This window comes from Balaenoptera acutorostrata, chromosome 1 (assembly GCF_949987535.1).
Source record: "Balaenoptera acutorostrata chromosome 1, mBalAcu1.1, whole genome shotgun sequence".
NCBI classification, from domain to species: domain Eukaryota; kingdom Metazoa; phylum Chordata; class Mammalia; order Artiodactyla; family Balaenopteridae; genus Balaenoptera; species Balaenoptera acutorostrata.
The window spans coordinates 34,826,066-34,849,541 of record NC_080064.1 but is presented as its reverse complement, the minus strand read 5'-3'; the positions used below and the strand labels follow the sequence as shown (position 1 = coordinate 34,849,541).

The 23,476-nt window shown below is 35.5% G+C and overlaps 1 protein-coding gene across 5 annotated transcripts in view; it reads left to right on the top strand.

Annotated features, from left to right (window-relative positions):
• The window catches only part of FOXJ3 (forkhead box J3), a 129,563-nt gene that overhangs the window by 66,094 nt on the left and 39,993 nt on the right, over nt 1-23,476 (top strand). For all 5 annotated transcript variants that reach the window (XM_057553155.1, XM_057553158.1, XM_057553140.1 and 2 more), the window contains one exon: nt 9,636-9,719. In XM_057553155.1, the coding sequence (XP_057409138.1) occupies nt 9,636-9,719 (84 nt within the window). The remainder of the gene's footprint in view (nt 1-9,635; nt 9,720-23,476) is intronic.

Sequence of the window (23,476 nt, the reverse complement as noted above, 5' to 3'; positions counted from 1 at the left end):
AAGCCAAAGCCTAATCCAGAGCAAGGCCCTAACTCTCTACAGTTATATGAAGGCTGAGTGTGGTGAGGAAGCTGCAGAAGAAAAGTTTGAAGCTAGCAGAGATTGGTTCGTGAGGTTTAGGGAACAAAGCTGTCTCTATAACATCAAAGTGCAAGGTGAAGCAGCAAGTACTGATGCAGAAGCTGCGGCAAGTTATCTAGAAGATCTGGCTAAGATAATTCATTATGATGGTGACACTAAACAATAGATTTTCAGTGTAGACAAAACAGCCTTCTAGTGGAAGAAGATGCCATCTAGGACCTTCATAGCTAAAGAAGAGAAGTCACTGCCTGGCTGCAAAGCTTCAAAGGACAGGCTGACTCTCTTGTTAGGAGCTAATGTAACTGGTGGGTTTAAGTTGAAGCCAGTGCTCATTTAACATTCTGACCACCAAGATACATTTGCTAACAACATGGTTTACTGAATATGTTAAGCCCACTGTTGAGACTTACTGCTCAGAAAAAAAGATTCCTTTCAAACTATTACTGCTCATTGAAATTGTACCTGGTCACCCAAGAGCTCTGGTGGAGATGTACAATGAGATTAATGTTGTTTTCATGCCTGCTAATAACACAGCATCCATGGTGCAGCCCATGGATCAACGAACAATTTTGACTTTTAAACCTTACTATTTAAGAAATATATTTTATAAAGATATAGCTGCCATAGTGATTCCTCTGATGGATCTGGGCAAAGGAAATTGAAAGTGTTCTGGAAAGGATTCAGCATTCCGTATGCTTTTAGGAACACTCATGGATTCACTGGAAGAGGTCAGACATCAGCATTAACAGGAGTTCGGAAGAAGTTGATTCCAACCCTCATGGATGGCTTTGAGGGGTTCTAGACTTCAGTGGAGGAGGTAACTGCAGATGTGGAGTGGGAACAGCAAGAGAACTAGAATTAAAAGTGGAGCCTGAAGATGGGACTGAACTGCTGCAAACTCTTGACAAAACTTTAATGGTTGAGGAGTAGCTTCTTAGGGATGAGCAAAGAAAATGGTTTCTTGAGATGGAATCTACTCCTGGTGAAGACGAAGATTGTTGAAACAACAGCAAAAGATTTAGAATATTACATAAACTTAGTTGAGAAAACAGCAACAGGGTTTGAGACGATTGATTCCACTATTGAAAGAAATTCTGTGGGTAAAATCCTATCAAACAGCATTGCATGCTACAGAGAAATTGTTCATGAAAGGAAGAATCAATTGACGTGGCAAACTTTCTCTTATTTTATTAAATTGCCACAGCTACCAGCAACTACTACCCTGATTAGTCAGCAGCCATCAACATTGGGGCAGGACCCTCCACCAGCAAAAAGATTATGACTAGTTGATGGCTCAGATGATGGATAGTATTTTTTAACAGTGAAGTATTTTTAAATTAAGGTATATAACATTGTTTTTTTAGACATAATGATATTGCACGCTTAATACAGTATAGTGTAAACATAACTTTTATATGAACTGGGAAACTAAAAAATTCATGACTTGCTTTATTGCGGTATTCGTTTTATTGCAGTGGTCTGCAACCGAACCTGTGGTATCTCTGAGGTATGCCTGTAGTACTTTTGTTGGAATTTAGCATTGTATATTACTTAGAGAAACCTTTATGGGGAGCTTGCCTTGAAGTGAAGGAAGTTAAAGAGATTGATGTCAGTATGGCTTAGATAAGAGTTGGAGTTAGCTCCTGAATCAGGTGGAACAGGTGGCCCAGATAGTGGATTTAGCAGACACAAATTTAAAAACAGCCATTATAAATATGTTGAAAGAATTAAAATAAAACATATTCTAATAATGAATGAATGAAGAGATAGGGAATTTGAATACAGAGATGGAAACTATAAAAAGAACCAAATGAAAATTGTAGAGCTGAAAAATGCAATAACTAAATGAATAGTTCACTGAATGGCCTTAACAGAATATTGCATACAGCAGAAGAAAAGATCAATTGATCAGGAACATCTAAGAATTATAAATGTATGTGCCCAAAAGTAGAGCTTCAAAAAAACCAAACAAAAACTACCAGAACTAAAAAGAGAAATCAACAAATCCACAGTCTTTTAATTGTGTAGTTGATGTGGTATATAAGTTTCAGGTGTGTAACACAGTGATTCACAATTTTTAAAGGTAATACTCCATTTATAGTTATTATAAAATATTGGCTATATTCCCTGTGCTGTATAATATATCCTTGTAGCTTATTTATTTATTTATTTATTTATTTATTTATTTATTTATTTTTAATAGAAGTCAAATTCTTTTTTTTTTTTTTAATTGTATAGCTACTTTATTTATTTATTTATTTATTTTTGGCTGTGTTGGGTCTTCGGTTTGTGCGAGGGCTTTCTCTAGTTGCGGCAAGTGGGGGCCACTCTTCATCGCGGTGCGGGGACCGCTCTTCATCGCGGTGCGCGGGCCTTTCACTATCGCGGCCCCTCCCGTTGCGGGGCACAGGCTCCAGACGCGCAGGCTCAGTAGTTGTGGCTCACGGGCCCAGCTGCTCCGTGGCATGTGGGATCTTCCCAGACCAGGGCTCGAACCCGTGTCCCCTGCATTAGCAGGCAGATTCTCAACCACTGCGCCACCAGGGAAGCCCGCTTATTTATTTTATACATAGTAGTTCCAACCTCTTAAACCCCTACCCCTGTCTTGCTCGTCCTCACTTCCCTCTCCCCACTGGTAACCGTTAGTTTGTTTTGTATATCTGTGAGTTTGTTTCTTTTTCTTTATATTTACTAGTTTGTTTTATTTTTTTAGTTTCCACATATAAGTGATAAAATACAGTATATGTCTTTCTCTGTTTTATTTTACTAAGCATAATAACCCTCCAAGTCTATCCATGTGGTTGCAAATGGCAAACTTTCATTCTTTTTTTTATGGCAGAGTAGTATTCCATTGTGTATGTATGCCACCTCTTCTTTATCCATTTCTATGTTGATGGGCACTTAGGTTGCTTCCATATCTTGGCCATTGTAAATAATGCTGCTATGAACATTGGGGTGCATGTATCTTTTGAATTAATGTTTTCATTTTTTTTAATACATATATACCCAGGAGTGGAATTGCTGGATCACATGGTAGTTCTATTTTTAGCTTTTTGGGATGACCTCCATACTGTTTTCCACAGTGGCAGCACCAGTTTACAATCCCACCAACAGCGTACAGGAGTTTTCTTTTTTCCACATTCTCTCCAACATTTGTTACTTGTGGTCTTTCTGACGATAGCCATTCTGACAGGTGTGAAGTGATAGCTCGTTGTGGTTTTGATTTGCATTTCCCTGATGATTAGTGAAGTTGAGCATCTTTTCATGTGCCTATTGGCCATCTGTATGTCTTTGGAAAAATATTCAGGTCTTCTGCCCATTTTTTAATTGGGGTTTCTTTTTTTTTTTGATGTTGAGTTATATGAGCTGTTAAGTTGATATTAATCCCTTCTAAATGATGAAATTTTATAGATGTATGTTTTCTGACTAGCAGAATTAAATTAGGAATAAAAAACAAAAAGATACTTAGAAAATCCCGAAAGTTTAGAAATTAATATAGTTTTAAAGTACCTCTGGGTCAAAGAAGAAATCATAAGGGATATTAGAAAATATTTTGAGCTGAGTGATGAAAGCAGAAAATTTCAAAATTTAAATGCTTTTATTTGAAAAATAAGAAGGGTCCAAAATCAATTACTTAAGCATGTATCTTAAGAAGTTAGAAAAATAAGAGCAAGGTGAGTCCAAAGTAAGTAGAAAAAAGGAAATAATAAAGGGAAATCAATAAAAGAAAATGAACAAACAAAAAGCAATGAAACAAGAAGCTAAAATACTTAAGGAAAAAGCAATGCCAGTCTTACAGAAACTCTTACCGCCACTCCCCCCGTCCCCCCAAAAAAAGTGGATGAAGGAACAGTTTTCAGTTCATTTCATGAGGTCACTGTCGCTATGATGGCAAAGAAATAATAAGAAAAGTACAGACCAATATCTTTGTGAGCATAGACCCAATAATCTTTGACCATAGACCCAATAATCTTTAACGCAATATTAGCAAATTTATTGATATATGAAAAGGAGAATACATCATGACCAGGAGGGATTTGTCCCAGCAATGCAATGCAGGTTAAAATTTAAAAACCTATTGATTTAACTCATCATGTGAGTAGAAGAAAACTGAAAAATCATGTTATCTCAAGTGTAGAAAAGTTTGACAAAATTTGACACTCGTTCAGCACACTAGGAATAAAAAGGAATTTCCTTTATTTGATTAAAGGCATCTATAAAAAACCAACAGTTTATATCATATTTAATGGTGAGACACTGAATGCTTTTTCTCTGAGATTGAGAACAAACATGAATGCTTGCATTCACTGTTATTCAACATTCTGTTAGAGGTCCAAGCCAATGGAATAAGGCAAGAAAAAAATAGAAGACATCCAGGTTGAAAAAGAATAAGTAAAATTTTCTTTGTTTGCAAACAACTTTATTGCATATGTAGAAAATCCTAAGGAGTCTGTGGAATAGCCACTAGAACTAATAAGTGAGTTTAGCAAAGTCACAAGATACAAGGTCAGTATAATTTTTTTATGCTACCAATTAATGGTTGGAAAATAAAGAAAGCAATTTCATTTACAATAGCATCCAAAATAATGAAATACTTTAGGGATATGTTTTAACAAAATATATGCAGACATGTAAATTACTGAAAACTGTAAAACATTACCAAGAGAAATAAAACAAGACCTAAGTAAATGGAGAGATATAGCATGTTTGTGGAAAAGAGGACATATTGTTAGATGTCAGTCTTCCCCAAATGGATTTATAGAGTTAATGAAATGCCAATAAAAGTCCTAGCAGACTTCTTTTTTCTTGCTTTTTTTTTCTTTTTTTTTTTTTTAGAAATTGACAAGCTGTTTCTCATAGTCATGTGGAAATGCGAAGGACCTAGACCAGCCAAAACAATTTTGAAAAAAACCAAGGTTGTAGGACTTACAGTGCTTGATTTCAAGACTTTCTATATAGCTACAATAATCAAGACAAAATGGTATTAGCACAAGGGTAGACATGTAGATCAGTGGAACAGACTAGAGTTCAGAAGTAGACTCACATATATATTCAGCTGATTTCTGGTAGAGATGCCAGTGTAATTCAGTGGGGAAAGGACATAGTCTTTTCAAGAAATAGTGTATACCTTGGTGGAAGAAAAATTTATATTGATCCTTACCTCACACTTACACAGAAACTTAACTATGTATCTATCTCTGACAAAGGACTTGCTATTTAAAAAGTATAAAAAAATCCTTGTAACACAACAAAAAATCTTATAACCCAAATAAAACATGCGGCAAAATTTATGAATAACTGCTTCACAAAGGATGATACATGGATGCCAATAAGCACTTGCAAAGATGCCTATCAACATTATTACGGAAATGCACACAAAAATCACTGAGGTACAACTATACATCCACTAAGATGGTTGTAATTGAAAAGACTTAAAATTCCAAGTATTGGCAAAGACATGGAGCAGCTGGATTCATACATTGCTAATAGTAGTAGAAAATAGTGTGACGGTTTGAGTTTATTTATATGAAATTTTATAAAATGTTAAACTATAGTAAAAGGAAGCAGATGAGTAGTTGTATGGGATGGACATGTGGGGGCAAAGGAAGAGGGGTTGCTTGTTGAGTCACACAAAGGAGCTTTTTAGGGTGATGGAAATGTTCTTTATCTTGATTTTGGTGTTACTTGCGTGCATGTATACATTTGTCAAAACGCCTTTAACTGTATGCTTAAAATGGGTGCACTTTATTTTTAAAAAAATATACTTCAGTAAAGTTGACTTGAAAAAATAAAACCAGAAAACAGAAAACTCTTGTTTCTTACTTGCTCCACATAAGCCTAGAGGAGTAGGCCCTACTCTGGGAAGGAATGTGTGTTTGTTGATTGGCTGTATTTAAGCAGTTCAGTTTCTGTGAGAAATATTGTTTAATATGGAAGAGAAAAAGTAGCTGCTTTTTAAAGGTAGCCGAAAGGGATTTTTCGTGTGTGTGGTAAAATATTTATAACATATAATTTACCATTGTAATCATTTTTTTTTCTGATTAACTTTTTTTTTCCACATCTTTATTGGAGTATAATTGCTTTATTTACAATGTTGTGTTAGTTTCTGCTGTACAACAAAGTGAATCAGCTGTATGTATACATATATCCCCATATCCCCTCCCTCTTGAGCCTCCCTCCCACCCTCCCTATCCGATCCTCTAGGTCATCACAAAGCATTGAGTTGATCTCCCTGTTGTAGTCATTGTTTTTAAGTGTATGGTTCAGTGGCATTAAGTCCATTAATATTGTTGTGCAACCATCACCACCATCCATCTCCAGAAGTTGTTCATCTTCCCAAACTGAAACTCTGTACCCATTAAACAATAGTTCCCCATCCTCCCTCCCCCCAGCTCCTGGCAACCACCATTCTACTTTCTGTCTTTATAATTTTGACTGTCTAGGTACCTCATGTAAGTAGAATCACAAAGTATTTTCCTTTTTCTGACTGACTTGTTTAACTCAGCATGTCTTCAGGGTTTACTCATGTTATAGCATACTTGTGTCAGAATTTCCTTCCTTTTAAAGAGTGAATAATATTCCATTTTATGTATGTGCCATATTTATATGTTCATCCATCGATTGACACTTGGGTTGCTTTCACGTTTCAGCTATTGTGAGTAACTTGCTATGAACATGAGGGTACAAATATCTATTCAAGTCCCTGCTTTTGATTCTTGGGTATATACCTTGAAGTGAAATTGATAGATCATACGGTAATTTTATGTTTAATTTTTTGAGCAACTGCCATACTATTTTCCACAGTAGCTGTACCACTTTATATTCCCACTAGCTATGCACAAAGGTTCCAGTTTCTCCACATCCCTGCCAGCACTTGTTATTTTCTGTTTTTTTGATGATAGATATCCTAATGAGTATCAAATGTTATCTTGCAGTTTTGATTTGTGAAGGGAAGTTTTAAGTCATTTAATCCAAACCGGTAAGTTCACAGGTGAAACTCAGATAATAGGTTAGCAAGAGCCACTAGGTGGAAGATTTTACAACTTCTTTTGTGAATCATTTCAATTGTTTTTGCATTTGAGCGTTCAGAGGTTTGTTTTTGTTTTTTTTTTTTTAAGTATAGTTGATTTACAATGTTGTGTTAGTTTCTGCTGTACAGCAAAGTGATTCAGTTATACATATATGTTCTTTTCCATTGTGGTTTATTACAAGATATTGAATATAGTTCCCTAGTGTTATATGATAGGACCTTGTTGTTTATCTATTTTATATATAGTAGTTTGCATCTGCTAGTCCCAAACTCCCAGCCCAATCCTCCCCTGCCCCACTTCCTCCTTGGCAACCACAAATCTGTTCTCTGTATGAGTCTGTTTCTGTTTTGTAGTTAAGTTCATTTGTGTCATATTTTAGATTCCACGTAACAGTGATATCATATGGTATTTGTCTTTCTCTTTCTGACTTAACTTCACTTAGTATGATAATCTCTAGGTCTATCCGTGTAGCTGCAAATGGCATTATTTCATTCTTTTTTATGGCTGAGTAATATTCCATTGTATATATATAACACATCTTCTTGATCCATTCATCTGTCAGTGGACATTTAGGTTGTTTCCCTGTCTTGGCTATTGTGAATAGTGCTGCTATTAACATTAGGGGTGCATGTATCTTTTCGAAATACAGTTTTGTTCGGATATATGGGCATTCAGGGTTTTGTAAGTACATAATGGTGGGTTAGGCTTACGAACGATTTTTTTCTCTTTTGTTGATCTATTTGTGATAAGCTACAGCCGATTATATTTTGTGTGGAAGGACAGATACATATTTGTTTTTGTAGTTTTATTAAAATGTTTAATAAAAAAATGTTTAATAAATCAATGTAATGTTTGGACAGTGAGTGGTTTCCCAGATTAATACAAATATACACAACCATGCAAAACAAACTAAACACTGAAATTTATCATTTCCATAAACAGTGGTTTTTAAACTGTTGTCCAGTGAGTTTGGGTATTTTTCTTCCTGCTTCACTGTCAACTTTAGCAACAACTGAGTGTAGCACATTTTCCTGCTTTGTTTATTTTGCAACTTGCTAGCCTGAACCATACTCATAATTGTTGTTTTAATTTTTAGTGCTTAACATTTTACATGGTTCTTGGCAAGTTTACATCAGGTCTGGTAGGTTCATTAGCTGAAATGCAGAAAAGATAACATGGAAGAATGCCCCAGTATGGCTGTGTGTGAAGTGAGTGCTGAGTTCATATACTGCCTAGATTAGGACCTGGGGAAGCCTGGCATTATACCCTGTATTCTGACATTCTTGGCACAATTTGTTCAACATCTCCCCCCCCCCCCGCCATTTTAACAAATGTTTATTGAGTACTTGCTCTGTGTCTGATATTCTACCGTGCACTGTGGATATAGGAATGAGTTTCTACACTTAAGGAACTTGTAGCCTAGAAGGGATACAGACCTGTAAATAAAATTGTAATGTTAAGTGCAGACAATCATCTAAATGTATAAATAGTATAGAGATCTTGCAGAGGGAGAGAGAGATGAATTCTTGAGTATTGTAGGAGGATCAGAGAAGGATTCCTTTAGATAACATCTGAGCTAAGTTTTGGAGGTAGAATATGAGTTTGTCAGTGGTAAGGTGGATGTTATAGGCAAGGAGATAAGTATGTAGGACAGGCACAGATGCATGAAAGAACAAAGTGTGAAAATTGATAGATGAAAACTGTATTTCCCCTTGTTGTCAAATATTGCCTGTAAAAGCAGCCTAGGAAGATTAATGAAATGATAGAGGCAAAGAACTTGATTCTGGTCCTGACTCTCAAATCCTTGGTTGAACAGACCACTTTTATTTTTCTGAGCTTTGGTCTCATTTGTATATGTGCAAACTATATGATCTATGCTTTTCAAGTTATTTTTCAAGGGAGTCACAATTTCTGAGTGCCTGGAACACAGTAGGTCCTCAGTATGTATTTTCGAAAGAGTGGTCTGAGAACTTGTATCAAAATGTAAGAGAGGATAAATAGTTAAAATTAACTGTGATAGAATAAGCAATAAAAGATTTATGTACAGACCATTGCACTTATTGTATAAAACGTGGTCAAGAAAGTTGTTTTTATAAATTGTTTCCCTTACCTGTTTAGTTTTGTGAGGTCCCAGGGTGCAGAAACTACATACAAAATAAAATTCTGTTAGACTTGAATGTCATATGCTGTTGTAATTATCATATATGTTCAATTAAGAATTAGTATATATATATGTTTTAAATGTGTTCAGTTGATCATTTCCCTTTTTAATTTGGCTGTGGCAGATTTCTTGGACTTGGCTTCTTCAGCTTGTGACTTTTTCTCTCTTTAATAACATAGTTATAAATGGACTTTTTTTTCTTTACTTTTCTCCATTCAAAACTAGTATTTCTTCTCATGCTACTTTTCCATTGTTGTAACTGCAGAATGTTTGCTTTTGAAGCAGAGGATTGTGCAAGTCCATTTTAATGTTACAGAGTTCCTGTAAAATACTGTTAATATAATTTATTTCTTTACCTTTAGGGGTCCTATTGGGCAATAGACACCAATCCGAAGGAAGATGCGCTGCCTACTCGGCCAAAGAAGAGAGCACGATCTGTAGAACGGGTAAAAGCTCTTTATCACAAATTTAGTGTGATGGGGTTATTATGTCAGAAATATAGATCTTAAAAGTTCATTTCCAGTAATACAGTAAGTATAACCGTAATGAAGGTAATATTTTATTTGGATAGCATTTTCTATTTTTTCAAAGCACTTTCAGACTTATTATTTGATCTCAACACCTCTTAAGTGAGGTGGGCACTTTAGGAATTAAGTAAAAGGGGTTTTGTTTGTTTGTTTGTTTGTTTTGTAATTAGGGCACACCTCTTGTCTAACTGAGGGAGAATCCAGGTCTCTTGAGTTTTAATTTGGTACTCTTTACTCTGTGTCTACACCACTGAGGACTGGTTTTATATAACAGAACTCTTCCCTTTCACTGAAGATAATCATTTTGATTATTATTGAATTTTCCTGATTATCCTCAAAATGTTTTTTCCTGCTTCCAACCATGTAATAATTATTTTGTACACAGAGTCTCTAAGGACCTCAAGCTGAGTTTAAGTTGGGATTGGGTGAGCCATGAGGTATAGCAGCAACGGGATTTAGTCAGGCAGATTTATGGTGCCAGCAGAGGGAATTCAGTACTCCAGTTACTAAGCTCTGCAGAATTAGAAGTGAACTCTTAGGTCAGAACACTTTTTGGTTTTATACAAACCAAAATTTAAAAAGATAAAGTTTAGTATTCGTGGCATAGTCTTCTGGTAATAGAGTTTTAAGGCTGAGATATGTATGTAAAAATTTGAGAGGGAATGAACCTCACTTATTGCCCCTCCATCTTTTGCTTTTTATAACATATTGAGCACATGGACTTTAATTGTGTGAAAAAGTGGAGTATAACATGTTTAGCATTTATTGCCAGATTTTGAAGGAAGAGGAGAAGAATCCACATTGTTTGACCCAGAGCATTAGCAAGGATGTATATCTTGAAGGGCTGAGGAATTGTGGTCTTCTTTCTCTACCATTTGCTCTCTTCTTCTGAAGTTCCTGGAACTTGAATTATTTTTGGAAATTTGAATTCTTAGTTGGGTTGACAACTGGGAATTCCTTTTGGATATTAAGCCTGACTTTTATTCTGTTGCTTTGTTTCATAGTTCTTAGAGCAATACTTCTTTATTTCTGAGAGCCCCCTTTTTTTCCTGAAGACCATATTGTCAGTTTTATAATGGAAGTCTGTATAGAAATATAGAATTCTGATTACAGAATTCTGTTTTATGTATGTTCTTGAATGTACATTTTGGACATATATTTTCTGTATTTATTTCCTGCTGTTTATCTTTTTACCTTTTAAGTTTAAAGCATGTAAAAGCTTCAACAATTTGCCTTTGTAGTATAGTTCCATAAAATATCCAGTACCAGAGCCTTTCAGTTAGTATATTGATATTTATTTTGGCCTGAGCTATGTGTTGGTTGCTACTGTAGGAGAGAAACCTATAGAAAGAGAACAGCTGTAATCAGAGTATGTCTAAACAGGGAGACAGATATTGTTTAACAAACACTCTGAAAGATACTGTTCTTACAAAACATAATTTTGTGTCCTGATAAACTGATATGTCTGTATTTTTTCATTTAGAGGCTTTAGGGGGGGTAGTATTTTTATTAGGACAGAGTTTGTATTTAAGTAACCATTGGGTTGTCTAAGGAAATGCCTAAGATGGTCAAATAGTGAGTACGATTTTTAAACATTTAAAGTTTTGTCAAAAACGAAACATGACCCGTAAGTTGAAACTTCAGAGGATTTTAAAATGCAGATGGTAAATATGTTGACGTCCCTAAAATTTCCTTATTAAATTTTTGAAATGTTACTTCTTTGTCCATGTGTAAGCATCAGAGTTATATGTGAAACATCAAAGTATTTCACACATTTTTGAAGAGAGAAGAGCTTTTAATGTAAAGAGAAGCAATTTTTAAAAATGCAAGTAACAGTATCTTTATGTCTTAAATGAAAATTAAAGCCTGATGGTTATCTCCAGTCTAGTATTCTTAATGCAGTTGTCTGGACTGCCTTCCTGTTCCCTCTATTTACATGAACATAAACCCTTGTTCTCTCTTGACTGTTGTGGTATTCCTTTCTTTTCTTAATCCTTGAATATGTAAATGCCTTTCATTTTCCTTTTTCTGATTTCTTTCATCTTGGTACCATGTTTTCTTTATTTATCATAAAGTAGACCTGAAGACCTAAAAAGAATTATTGATAAAGTTTAGCATGGTGAAGACGAGTGGGCTCCTTGACTAGGAGTCCTGTGTTTTTCTTCTGGCTTTACAATTTACTTCTTCTGTGACTTCTGGCAAGTTGTTAGATTTTTTGAGCTTCAGTATTCTCAGCTATTTTAAAGGAAAAGATAGAAGGCTTAACAGCTGCTTTGGACTGAATGTTTGTGTTCCCCCCAAATTCTTATGTTGAAACCCTCATCCAGTGTGATGGTATTTGGAGGTGAGGCCTTTGGTAGGTAATTGGATCAGGCATGTGAAGCTCTCATAAATGGGATCAGTGCCCTTATAAGAATAGCCAGAGAGCTGGCTAGCTGTTTTCTACCATGTGAGGATAGCAATGAAGATACCTGCAAGAAGGCTGTTACCAGAACCTGACCATGCTGGCACCATGATCTTGAACTTCCAGCCTCCAGAACTGTGAAAAACAAATTTCTGTTGTTGATAAGCCACCCAATTTATGGTATTGTGTTATAGCAACCTGAGCTAAGATAACAGCATAATAATGATAATAGATAATTGAGTTTGTATGTGCTAGATTTTTTCTTAAAGAATTTTATGTATATTAACTCATGTAATTTTTATAGTAACTCCAAATGATGAAACCGATAGGCACGGATGTTGTTATCCAAGGGTACAAAGGACAATAAGTACCAAGGCCAGGATTATGAACTCAGGTAGTCTGCCTTCAGAGTCTATGCTGTTTACAACTGCGTTATACTGCCACTAGTATTTGCTGTGCTGAAGATCACAAGACTGAATCAGATTTCTTTTTATATATGCATATCTTATTGTGAGATAATGGGCCGTTATTTATTTTTGGATTTGAGTACTAATTTTTTTCTTCAATGTTATTTAAAATTTTTAAAAATTGAAGTATAGTTGATGTGCACTATTATATTAGTTTCAGGTGTATAACATAATGATTTAATATTTTCATAGATTATACTCCATTTAAAGTTATTACAAAGTAATGGCTATATTCCCCTGTGCTGTACAATATATCCTCGTTGCTTATTTATTTTATACATAGTAGTTTCTATCTCTTAATCCCATACCCCTATCTTGCCCCTCCCCACTTCCCTCCCCTCACTGGTAACCACTAGCTTTTTTTCTGTATCTGTGAGTCTATTTCTGTTTTGTTGTATACATTCGTTTTATTCTTTTGATTCAACATGTAAGTGATGACGTAGAATATTTGACCTTTTTCACTAAGCATAATACCCTCTGGGTTCATTCACATTGTTGCAAATGGCAAAATTTCATCATCATTATTATTTTTTATAAATTTATTTTTAAAATTTATTTATTTTGGCTGCATTGGGTCTTTGTTGCTGCATGCGGGCTTTGTCTAGTTGCAGCGAGCGGGGGCTACTCTTAGTTGCGGTGCGCCGGCTTCTCATTGCAGTGGCTTCTGTTTGTTGCGGAGCACTGGCTCTAGGCACGCGGGCTTCAGTAGTTTGGCGTGCGGGCTCAGTAGTTGTGGCTTGCGGGCTCTAGAGCACAGGCTCAATAGTTGTGGCGCATGGGCTTAGTTGCTCCGCAGCATGTGCAGTCTTCCCGGACCGGGCTCGAACCCGTGTCCCCTGCATTGGCAGGCGGATTCTTAACCACTGCACCACCAGGGAAGTCCCGCATTCTTTTTTATGGCTGAGTAATATTCCATTATATGTAATACATGTATGCATATATATATGTATGTATGTATAATGGAGTATTTTATATATATATCTCCCACTTCTTTATCCATTCATCTGTTGAGGGACACTTAGTTTGCTTCCATATCTTGACTGTTGTAAATAATGCTGCTATGAACATTGGGGTGCGTATATCTTTTCAAATTAGTGTTTTTGTTTTCTTCAGATATATACCCAAGAGTGGAATTGCTGGATCATATGGTAGTTCTCTGTTTTAGTTTTTTGAGGAACTCCGTACTGTTTTCTATAGTGACTGCACCAATTTACAATCTCACCAGCAGCGTACTAGGGTTCCTTTTCTTCCCACATCCTTGCCAACATTTATTTGTAGACTTTTTGATGATAGTTATTTTGACAGGTGTGCAGTGATATCTCATTGTGGTTTTGATTTGTATTTCTCTGATTAGTGATGTTGAGCATTTTTTCATGTGCCTGTTGGCCATCTGTATGTCTTTGGAAAAGTGTCTATTCAGGTCTTCTGCCCATTTTTTAATTGGGTTGTTTGTTTTTTTGATGTTGAGTTGTATGAGCTTGTTTATATATTTTGGGTATTAACCCCTTATTGGTCATATCATTTACAACTTTTTTCTCCCATTTAGTAGGTGGTCTTTTCATTTTGTTGATGGATCCTGTTTATTTTTTAAATTTTTGGCCTTGGGAGACAGATCCGAAATAATATTGCTATGATTTATGTCAAAGAATGTTTTGCCTATGGTCTTTTCTAGGAGTTTTATGGTTTTTGGTTTTACATTTAGGTCTTTAATCCATTTTGAGTTTATTTTTGTATATGATGTGAGGAAATGTTCTAATTTCATACTTTTTACATGTAGCTGTCCATTTTCCCAGCATCATTTATTGAAGAGACTCTTTTCTCTATTGTATATTCTTGTCTCCTTTGTTATAGATTAATTGACCATAAGTGTATGGATTTATTTCTGGGCTCTCTGTTCTGCTCCATTGATCTATGTGTCTGTTTTTGTCTCAGTACCATGCTGTTCTGATCACTGTAGCTTTGTAGTATAGTTTGAAGCCAGAGAGTGTGATTCTCGAGCTTTGTTCTTTTTTCTCAAGATTGCTTTGGCAATTCAAGATCTTTTGTGGTTCCGTATAAATTTTAGGATTAGTCGTTCTACTTCTATGAAAAATGTCATGGGTATTTGATAAGAATTGCATTAAGTCTGTAGATTGCTTTGTAGTATGACCATTTTACCAATATTAGTTCTTCCAATCCAGGAACACAGGATATCTTTCCATTTCTTTGTATCATCTTCAAACCTTCATCACTGTTTTACAGTTTTCGGAGTATAGGTATTTCACTTCCTTGGTTAAGTGTATTCCTAGATGTTTTATTCTTTTTGATGCAATTTTAAATGGGTTTGTTTTCTTGCTTTCTCTTTCTGAGAGTTCATTATTAGTGTATAGAAAAGCAATAGATTTCTGTATATTAATCTTGTATCTTACAACTGAATTCATTTATTAGTTCTAATAGTTTTTTTGCTGGAGACGTTAGGATTTTCTATGTATAGTATGATGTTATCTGCAAGTAGTGACAGGTCTACTTATTCCCTTCCAGTTTGGGTACCTTGGTTTTTTTGTTTGCTTTTTCTTATCTGCTTGCTGTGGCTAGGACTTCCAGTTCTGTGTGTAATAGAAGTGGCAAGAGTGGGCATTCTTTTCTTGTTCCTGATTTTAGAGGAAAGGCTTTCAGCTTTTCACTATTGAGTACGATGTTGGCTTTGAGTTTGTCATGCATGACCTTTTTATGTTGAGATATTTTCCCTTTATACCAGCTTTGAAGAGAGATTTTATCATGAGTGGATTTGAATTTTGTCAAATGCTTTTTTGTGTTGTCTTTTTATATGTTGTTGAATTTGGTTTGCTAATATTTTGTTGAGTGTTTTTGCATCTATATTCATCAGAGATATTGGCCTGTAATTTTCTCTTTTTGTAGTGTCTTTGTCTGGTTTTCGTTAATGGTCCTTGATTTTAAGAGACTTCCCCACATTTAATCTTCATATATATATAATTGTCATAAATATTATTATAAATAACAGAGCAAATTACTAAGTAATTAATCAACATGTTAGATCAAACAGTGGTAACTAAAGTGACTCAAAATATCAATAGATAATGCTGCCCTGGGAAGGCCTATAGGAAGAGGAGTGAGACTTAGAATTTGATACAGAAGTGTAAGTTTTTGGCATGGGAAATAGCAAATGATGGGGGACTTCCCTGGGTCCAGTGGTTAAGACTCAGTGCTTCCACTGCAGGGGGGCACAGTTCATCCCTGGTCAGGGAACTAAGATCCCACATTGTTACATAGAATGGTTTTGTTGTTTAAGTGATCCCCCACTGTGTGCCTTCCTTCTCTGAGGCTGAGTCTGAATGAGGGAGGGTTCAGTTAAAGGTATAAGTGAGCAGAGGAAGGAATGCAGTCTACATACTTATTCTTAGAACAGAAAAAAACATTTATTTCAGTTGGGCAAACATACTGAGTATACATTAGGTGGGAGGCACTACATGTTGCCTCCAGGAGATATGTAGAAATAGAATTTCTTTTTAAAGCAGGAGAAATGCTACAGAGTTGTAGACCAGAAAGTGTTTCATAAGGGGTTATTTTGATCAATGGATAAGATTTAGTTCTCTGTTTTTTACAGTACTATTGAGAGAGAGTTTATGTACAATTAATTGAATGTTTAAAGTTTACAGTTTGAGGATTTTTGACATGTGAAGTTATTAGTAGTTGACACTATGAGCATTTCTGTCATACCCAAAAGTTTCCTCATGCCCCTTTGTAACTTGTGCCTCCCTCCATTCTTATCCCCAGGCAACCTGATCTGGGGAGAATTGACATCTTAACAATATTATTTCAAGCCATGGAAGTGTTGTATCTTTCTATTCATTATGTCTTTAATTTCTCTCAGGAATGTTTTTTAGTTTTCAGTGTAGAGGACTTGGATGTTTCCAGTTAGATTTAATCCTGAATATTTTGGATTTGGATGCTATATATTTTAAAATCCAGTTGCTTGCTACTAGTAATAAAAATGTAATTAATTTTTGTATATTAACATTGTATTCTACAATCTTGTTAGTTCTAGTATTTTTTAAAGATGCCTTGGAATTTTCTATATAAACAAGTATGTCATCTGCAAATAGACACTCTTCCTGTGCCTTTCCTTTCTCCTCCCCTGTCCCTTCCTAGAACCTTATTGCAGTGACCAGAATCTCTAGTACAGTGTTGACTAGAAGTGGTGGAAGTGGGCCCCCAGCCTTATTTCCATTCTTAGGAAGAAACTGTTCAGTCTTTCACCACTAAATGTGACATAAGCTGCAGGGCTTTTGTAGATGTCAGATGCTTAGATACTAAGCCCAGTTTGGTGAGAGTTTTTATCATGAATGGGTGTAGAATTCGTTAACTGCTTTTTCTGTACCATCGAAGTGGTTATATGGCTTTTCTTTATTCTGTTTGCATGTTGAATAACATTGATTGCATTTGGAATGTTAAACCTTGTATTCCTTGGATAAACCCTTACTGAGTCACACTATATTATTCCTTTAATATATTGCTGGATTCATTTTGTTAATATCTTAAGTGTTTTTGCATCTATGTTCATGAGGGACATGGATTTATAATTTTCTTTCTTTGTAATGTCGGCTGAAAAAAAAAAAGCACAACGTGAAAGTTGAGAATTATATTTTATTTGGTGGACTTGATGAGGGCTTAAGCCCTGGAGGCAGCTTCTCAGATAGCTTAGAGGGACTGCTCTGAGGAGGTAAAGGAGGAGCCAGGATATATAGTTTTCGCAACAAAAACCAGGTAGATGGAACATCAAAAGATTACTGTTAATTAAAGAAAACTTGACATCTCAAGTTAATGAATTTAGTGCTTTTCTGTATATGGGAAGATGCAAGAGTCTGGGCTCATTGAAATCATTCCTTTGATGTGCACCTTAACTGTCTCGGGCTAGTGTCCTGTTTGTCTCCAGATTCACCTCAAGGTGCACATTTGAGGGTGGCTGATGGCTTGATGGCCTCAACATCCATTGTTTACTGATATGGCAGGTGATATTTTTCATCTGCAGTAGTATCTGTCAGGTTTTGATGTTAGGGTTGTACTGGTCTCATAAAATTGGTTGGGCCATTTTCCTTCTCTTTTCTGAAAAAGTTTCTGTAGGTTGGTATATTTTCCTTGAATGTTTGAGAAAATTCATCAGTGAAACCATCTGGACCTGAAGTTTTTATGTGGGAAGGTTTTTGATATTTATTTGTTATGGGACTGTTCAAATTTTCTCTTTTTATTCCAGTTTTGGTAAATTATATTCTTAAGAAATTTGTCCCTTTCATCTAAGTTGTTGAATTTATTGGTGTAAAGTGGATCATAATATTTGCTACTAATATTTATAGAATCTGTAGTAATAAATCCTCTTTCATTCTTGATATTGATGATTTGTTTTCTCTTTTTTTCTTCATTTGGTATAGCTAAAGGTTTGTTGATTTTGTTAGTCTTTTCAAAGAACCAGGTTTTGTCTTTAAAATTTTTTTTCTGTTGTTGGTTTTCTGTTTTATTTCTACTTTTATCTTTTATCATTTACTTCTTTCTAGTTACCAGTTTTTCTTATTAATATTTCTAGCTTCTTCAGTTTCCAGCTTAAATAATTGTTTTGAGACCTTTCCTCTTTTGTAATATAAGAATTTAAAGCTGTAGGTTTATCTCTAAGCACTGCTTTAACTGCATCTCACAAATTTTGGTATGTTGCATTTTCATTACCATTTAATTCAAAATATTAAAAAAATTCTCTTTTGAATCTTCTCTGACCCATGAATTACTTTTTCCAAATATTCCAAATATTGGGTTTTCCTAGGTATCTTACTGTTATATAATATAATTTGTTTTTCATTTCAGTCTTTACATATTTATTGAGACTTGTTCTGGGACTCAGCATGTGCTGTATCTTGGTGAATGTCTGTGTGCCCTTGAAAAGAATATGTGTTCTACAGTTGTTCAATATAGTGTTCTCTAATATCAATTAGATCAAGGCATTTACTAATTTATTCCAGTGTTCTTTTTCTTTACTGATTCTTAATTGTCAGTTTTTGCTTCATATATTTTGAAGCTCTGTTATTAGTCTCATTTGAAGTTGTGACTCTCGTAGACTGCATTTAGCTTAGTCTTGCTTTTTTAACATCTTTCTGACAATCTCTGCCTTTTTATTGGAGTGTTTAGACCATCAACATTAATGCAGTTGTCACCGGCGGAACGGGTGATTTCCTCAGTTCTTGCCCTTCTTGAGGGAAAGAATTCAGTCAAGAAGGCATAGAACAGTTTTAAGTAGCAAGAGTGTTGTTAAATAGAGCGAAAGTACACTCCTGAGAAAGGATGAAAGCGGGCTGTCTGGAAACCAGAAGCAGCCTCATGATGGGGTAGGGTTGGGTTTTTTAGAGTGGTGTTTCCTCCCTGTGTCTTGCATCATTTGACTGACAGCTTTAGGTTATATCACTTTTCTCCTAGTGCACAGGTGCTTACTCATAAGCACCCAAGTGAAACCCACAGTGGGGGGACGGGGATGCAAAAACCGTAATGCTAATTTATTACCTGTACAGCATAATGAACCCTATGTTACCTTGAGTCACCTTTTAGGTCTTGGTGTGCCTGCGCCAACCTGTGCTGGTGGTTTCATCTTGCTTGGTCCTGATATGGCTGGAAACCTAGTGGTGGTTCTTGACCACAAGAGGGAGGACTGTGGGTGTGCTCCGATCACCAGTGTCCAGGTGGAGGAGGGAAAGACGAACCATCCAGGGTGGGGCGGGACCCCCTCCTGTCTGACTAGCTACCTAACAGAATTATCGATATTGTTATTAATGTAATTAATGATACTGTTTTCTGTTTGATTTCTCATAAGCAGGTAGGGGGTCCCCAGAGAAAGAGAACCAGACATGGCTTTCTTGACATAAGAAAAGCCATTTTTGGCCTAAGCCATTTTGTGATCTAAGCCTGGCCATAATGCTTGCTCTTGAACAGGTCTCAGTAATAATTACTTTAAGGGAACAAAAGAACAAACTGTTACCAGTCATGAGAAGTGACAGTAGCAAAGATAATAAATCAGTTGTAACATTCCCAGTTCTGTTTCAAAGGCTAGCCCGAGTGCTTTCTTGGGCTGTTTTTGCAGAATTTAAACCCCTCTGGCAGGCGCTCAAGTACCAGATCAACTGGAACCTAAGGGAGGATGATGTTGACCTTTTCTGACCCTCGTGACTTCAATCAAGTGAAGGTTGGACTCTCTGGCCCCACCCCCCATCCCCTTCATGAATATGCATGTACCCTTAGCTTAAAACTTGCTTCAGTTTTGCTGTTGGCAGAGACACTGCTTTGGGAAAGATCCCCAGTGTTTCCCTTACTTGCTGCAAGTAATAAATCCTTCTTTCTCCCACTCTTTGCCTTGATTGTGTCTTTTAGCTCTACACCCACCAAGAGGCGAACTCAGTTTTTCTGGTAACACTCTGTATTTTTAGTTCCTTTTTTCCACCTTTTTTGCCTTTCAGATTATTTGGATATATTTTTGTATTCTTATCTACTGGCTTTTTAGCTGTACCTCTTTTTATATTTATATATTGGGATTTCAGTATATATTCCTAACCTTCTGCAGTCTATTCAGAGTTAATATTGTACATATAAAATGTAGAGATCTTCCAATAATATGTCTCCTTTGTCCCTTTCCTCACCATTCCCCATAGTATTACATCTGTGTATACTGATGATCTTAGAAGACAGTGTTATAAGTTTTGCCTTAAATAAAGATACATGATTTTTAAAACCTAAGAGAAAACAGTGGTCTTTTAAATTTACCTAGATGTTTACCATTTCTGGTGCTTTCATTCCTCAAGGTCCAAGTTTCCCTCTGCTATAATTTCCCTTTAGCCTAATGAACTTTCTTATGTTGTAGATCTCCTGGCAACGAATTCTCTTAGTTTTCCTTTTCTGAAAATGTGCCTTCCTAAATAATATTTTTGTTAGACATACAGCCTAGATTGAAATTTTTTTTTCTTTCAGTATTTCAACGATATTCACTGTCTAATGACCTCCATTATTTTTATGAGAAATTCAGTCATTTTCCAATCAGTGTTTTTTCTTTATGTGATATGTCATTATTCTCTGCCTGCTTTCTACCTTTATTTTTCAACAGTTCAGTTATGATATATCCAAGTGTGATTTTTCTTTTAATTTATCCTGATGGAGGTTTGCTGAGCTTCTTGGATCTGTAAATTTGTCTTTCAGCAAACTTCCAAAGTGTTCAGTCATCATTTCTTCCATATTTTTTCCTGCTGTTTTCTCTCTTTTCTGTCCTTCTGGAACTCATATATACATGTTAGGCCTTTTGAGATTATCCCATAGCTTTCTGAGGCTTTTTCTTTCTTTCTTTCTTTTTTAAAAAGAATCAGTCTTTTTCCTTTTTGTTTTTTAGATTGGATTATTTCTGTTGATCTGCCTTTGAGTTCACTGATTCTTTCCTCTTTAATCTCCATTCTGATATTAAGTCCATTACCTTTTAAAATTCAGATATTATATTTTTCATTGGTAAATTTTGATTTTGTTCTTTTTATATTTTTTGTGTTTCTCCACTGATATTTCTATTATTATGTTTTTTTAATTCAGATTTTTTCTCCTTTATCTCACTGAGCATAATTATAATAGCTACTTTAAAGTCCTTTTCTCATAGTTCCAACATCTTAGTCTTCTTGTGGTGGGCTTCTGTAGATTATCTTTTCTCTTGAGAATGGGTTTCATTTTTCTATTACTTACATATCAGGTAATTTTGGATTGTATCCTGGACATTATGAATGTTATAGAGACTCTGGGTTCTGTTATAATCTTCTGTAGAATATTGGTATTTTTATTTTAGCTGGCAGTTAACCATGTTAGACTCAAACTGTAAGTTCTCTCTCACCGTCTGTGGGCAGTGGTTCCAATTTCAATTTGATTCTTTAAGCTTCTGCCTTATTCTAATCTGCATATGCATGGTTCAGGGGTCAGCCTGAGACTTTTGTGGTGTTTCATATACAGTTTTAGGGGATCTCTTTTGACTTTATCCCCTGTGGGATTCCTTTCTCTCTTTAGTAGCTGGTTGTGTTTACCTGGGCTCTTTTCCCTAGTTCCTCCTGACAGACAGACAACTTTAGCTGCTCATACTCTGCATCTACTACCTGACCTTGGGGCAAAGCTACAGCAAAACAGGAAATTCAAACAGGTCTCTCCCAAGTTTTACCTTCTCTCCACAATCTACCTATTTTATTTATCCATCAGACTCCTCAGCTAGTTGTCATCCCATGTCCCTTTCCGCTTCCCCCACCCCAAATTGGTAGTTATCAGCAGAAGCTAGGTGTCACACTACCATTCTGGAAGTAGAGCCTGAATGAGTAGGATTTTGACATGGGGTATGAGGAAACTCCAGAAAGGATCTTTCATAAGCTGAGAGATGCCACCTAGCTTAGATTCATTGATACTTTTCTTTGTCCAGAATTTGGGTTTTGGCTGCAATAATAACAGTTATTCAAACACGTTTTGGGATCTGTAGATTCCAAGTTAAATTAGCTTTATTAATCAGGCTACTTGTCTACTAATAACATCAAATCAGTGTATCTACAAATAAAAATATATACCATACTATTGAGCATATCAGTGCATGTAAAGAGAATTGGGTCCTTTATTCTCTTGTTTTTTTGTTTTTTTTACACACACTGTATTTTATTTTTACAAGAGATAAACTGACACCAAGCATTGTAAATGGATGACCACACCAAAAGCAACAATGATTGCAATTACCAAACACAAAACACACTCATACTATGTCATAATATTGACATTCAGTCCAGTAATCCTCCACTGTAACAGCTCCTTTACTTTGCAGTGAAAATTGATTTGTATATTCTTTGCCTCTGAGTCCTTGTGGGATTTTTTTTTTTCAAACAAAGTCACAAAAATTATAATCATCCTCATCAGTTCACTCAGTCCCGTGTAATTAATTTTTTTTTTCATCTTCATCTTTTGTTACCACTTTTATGAATTCATCAGTTTTCCATTAGAGTTTTGAAAATGCTTATTCATTCAGTTCAGCAGTATGGTCAGTTACCAGAAACCTGTACTTGTCAGTCTTTTCCATGAATTCCTTGAAGATGAAACCTTTTTATAGGAACATTTTTGCAAAAGCATCAGCGTACACCCAGAACTGTCTGTAAATGAGAAAAGACTTAAAAATGACCACAGTTAAAGATTTGATGAAAGTTCATAATAATGCAAATGACAAGGAAGTTTAGTTATTTCTGAGATATACATTTTAAAGTAATAACTAGAATTATGACTTATAACATTATACCAGAACATATAAGATTTTTAGAAATTTCATGTAATGTCTGAAACATTTATATTAACATATTTCCATACAAATAACCCAAAGAAAGTTTAGTATTAGTTGTTTTTTTGTTTGTTTTTTTATACTGCAGGTTCTTATTAGTCATCAATTTTATACACATCAGTGTATACATGTCAATCCCAATCTCCCAATTCATCATACCACCACTCCCCACTCCACCGTGGTTTCCCCCCCTTGGTGTCTATATGTTTGTTCTCTACATCTGTGTCTCAGCTTCTGCCCTGCAAACCAGTTCATCTATACCATTTTTCTAGGTTCCACATACATGCGTTAATATACGATATTTGTTTTTCTCTTTCTGACTTACTTCACTCTGTATGACAGTCTCTAGATCCATCCACATCTCAACAAATGACTCCGTTTTGTTCCTTTTTATGGCTGAGTAATATTCCATTGTATATATGTACCACAACTTCTTTATCCATTCATCTGT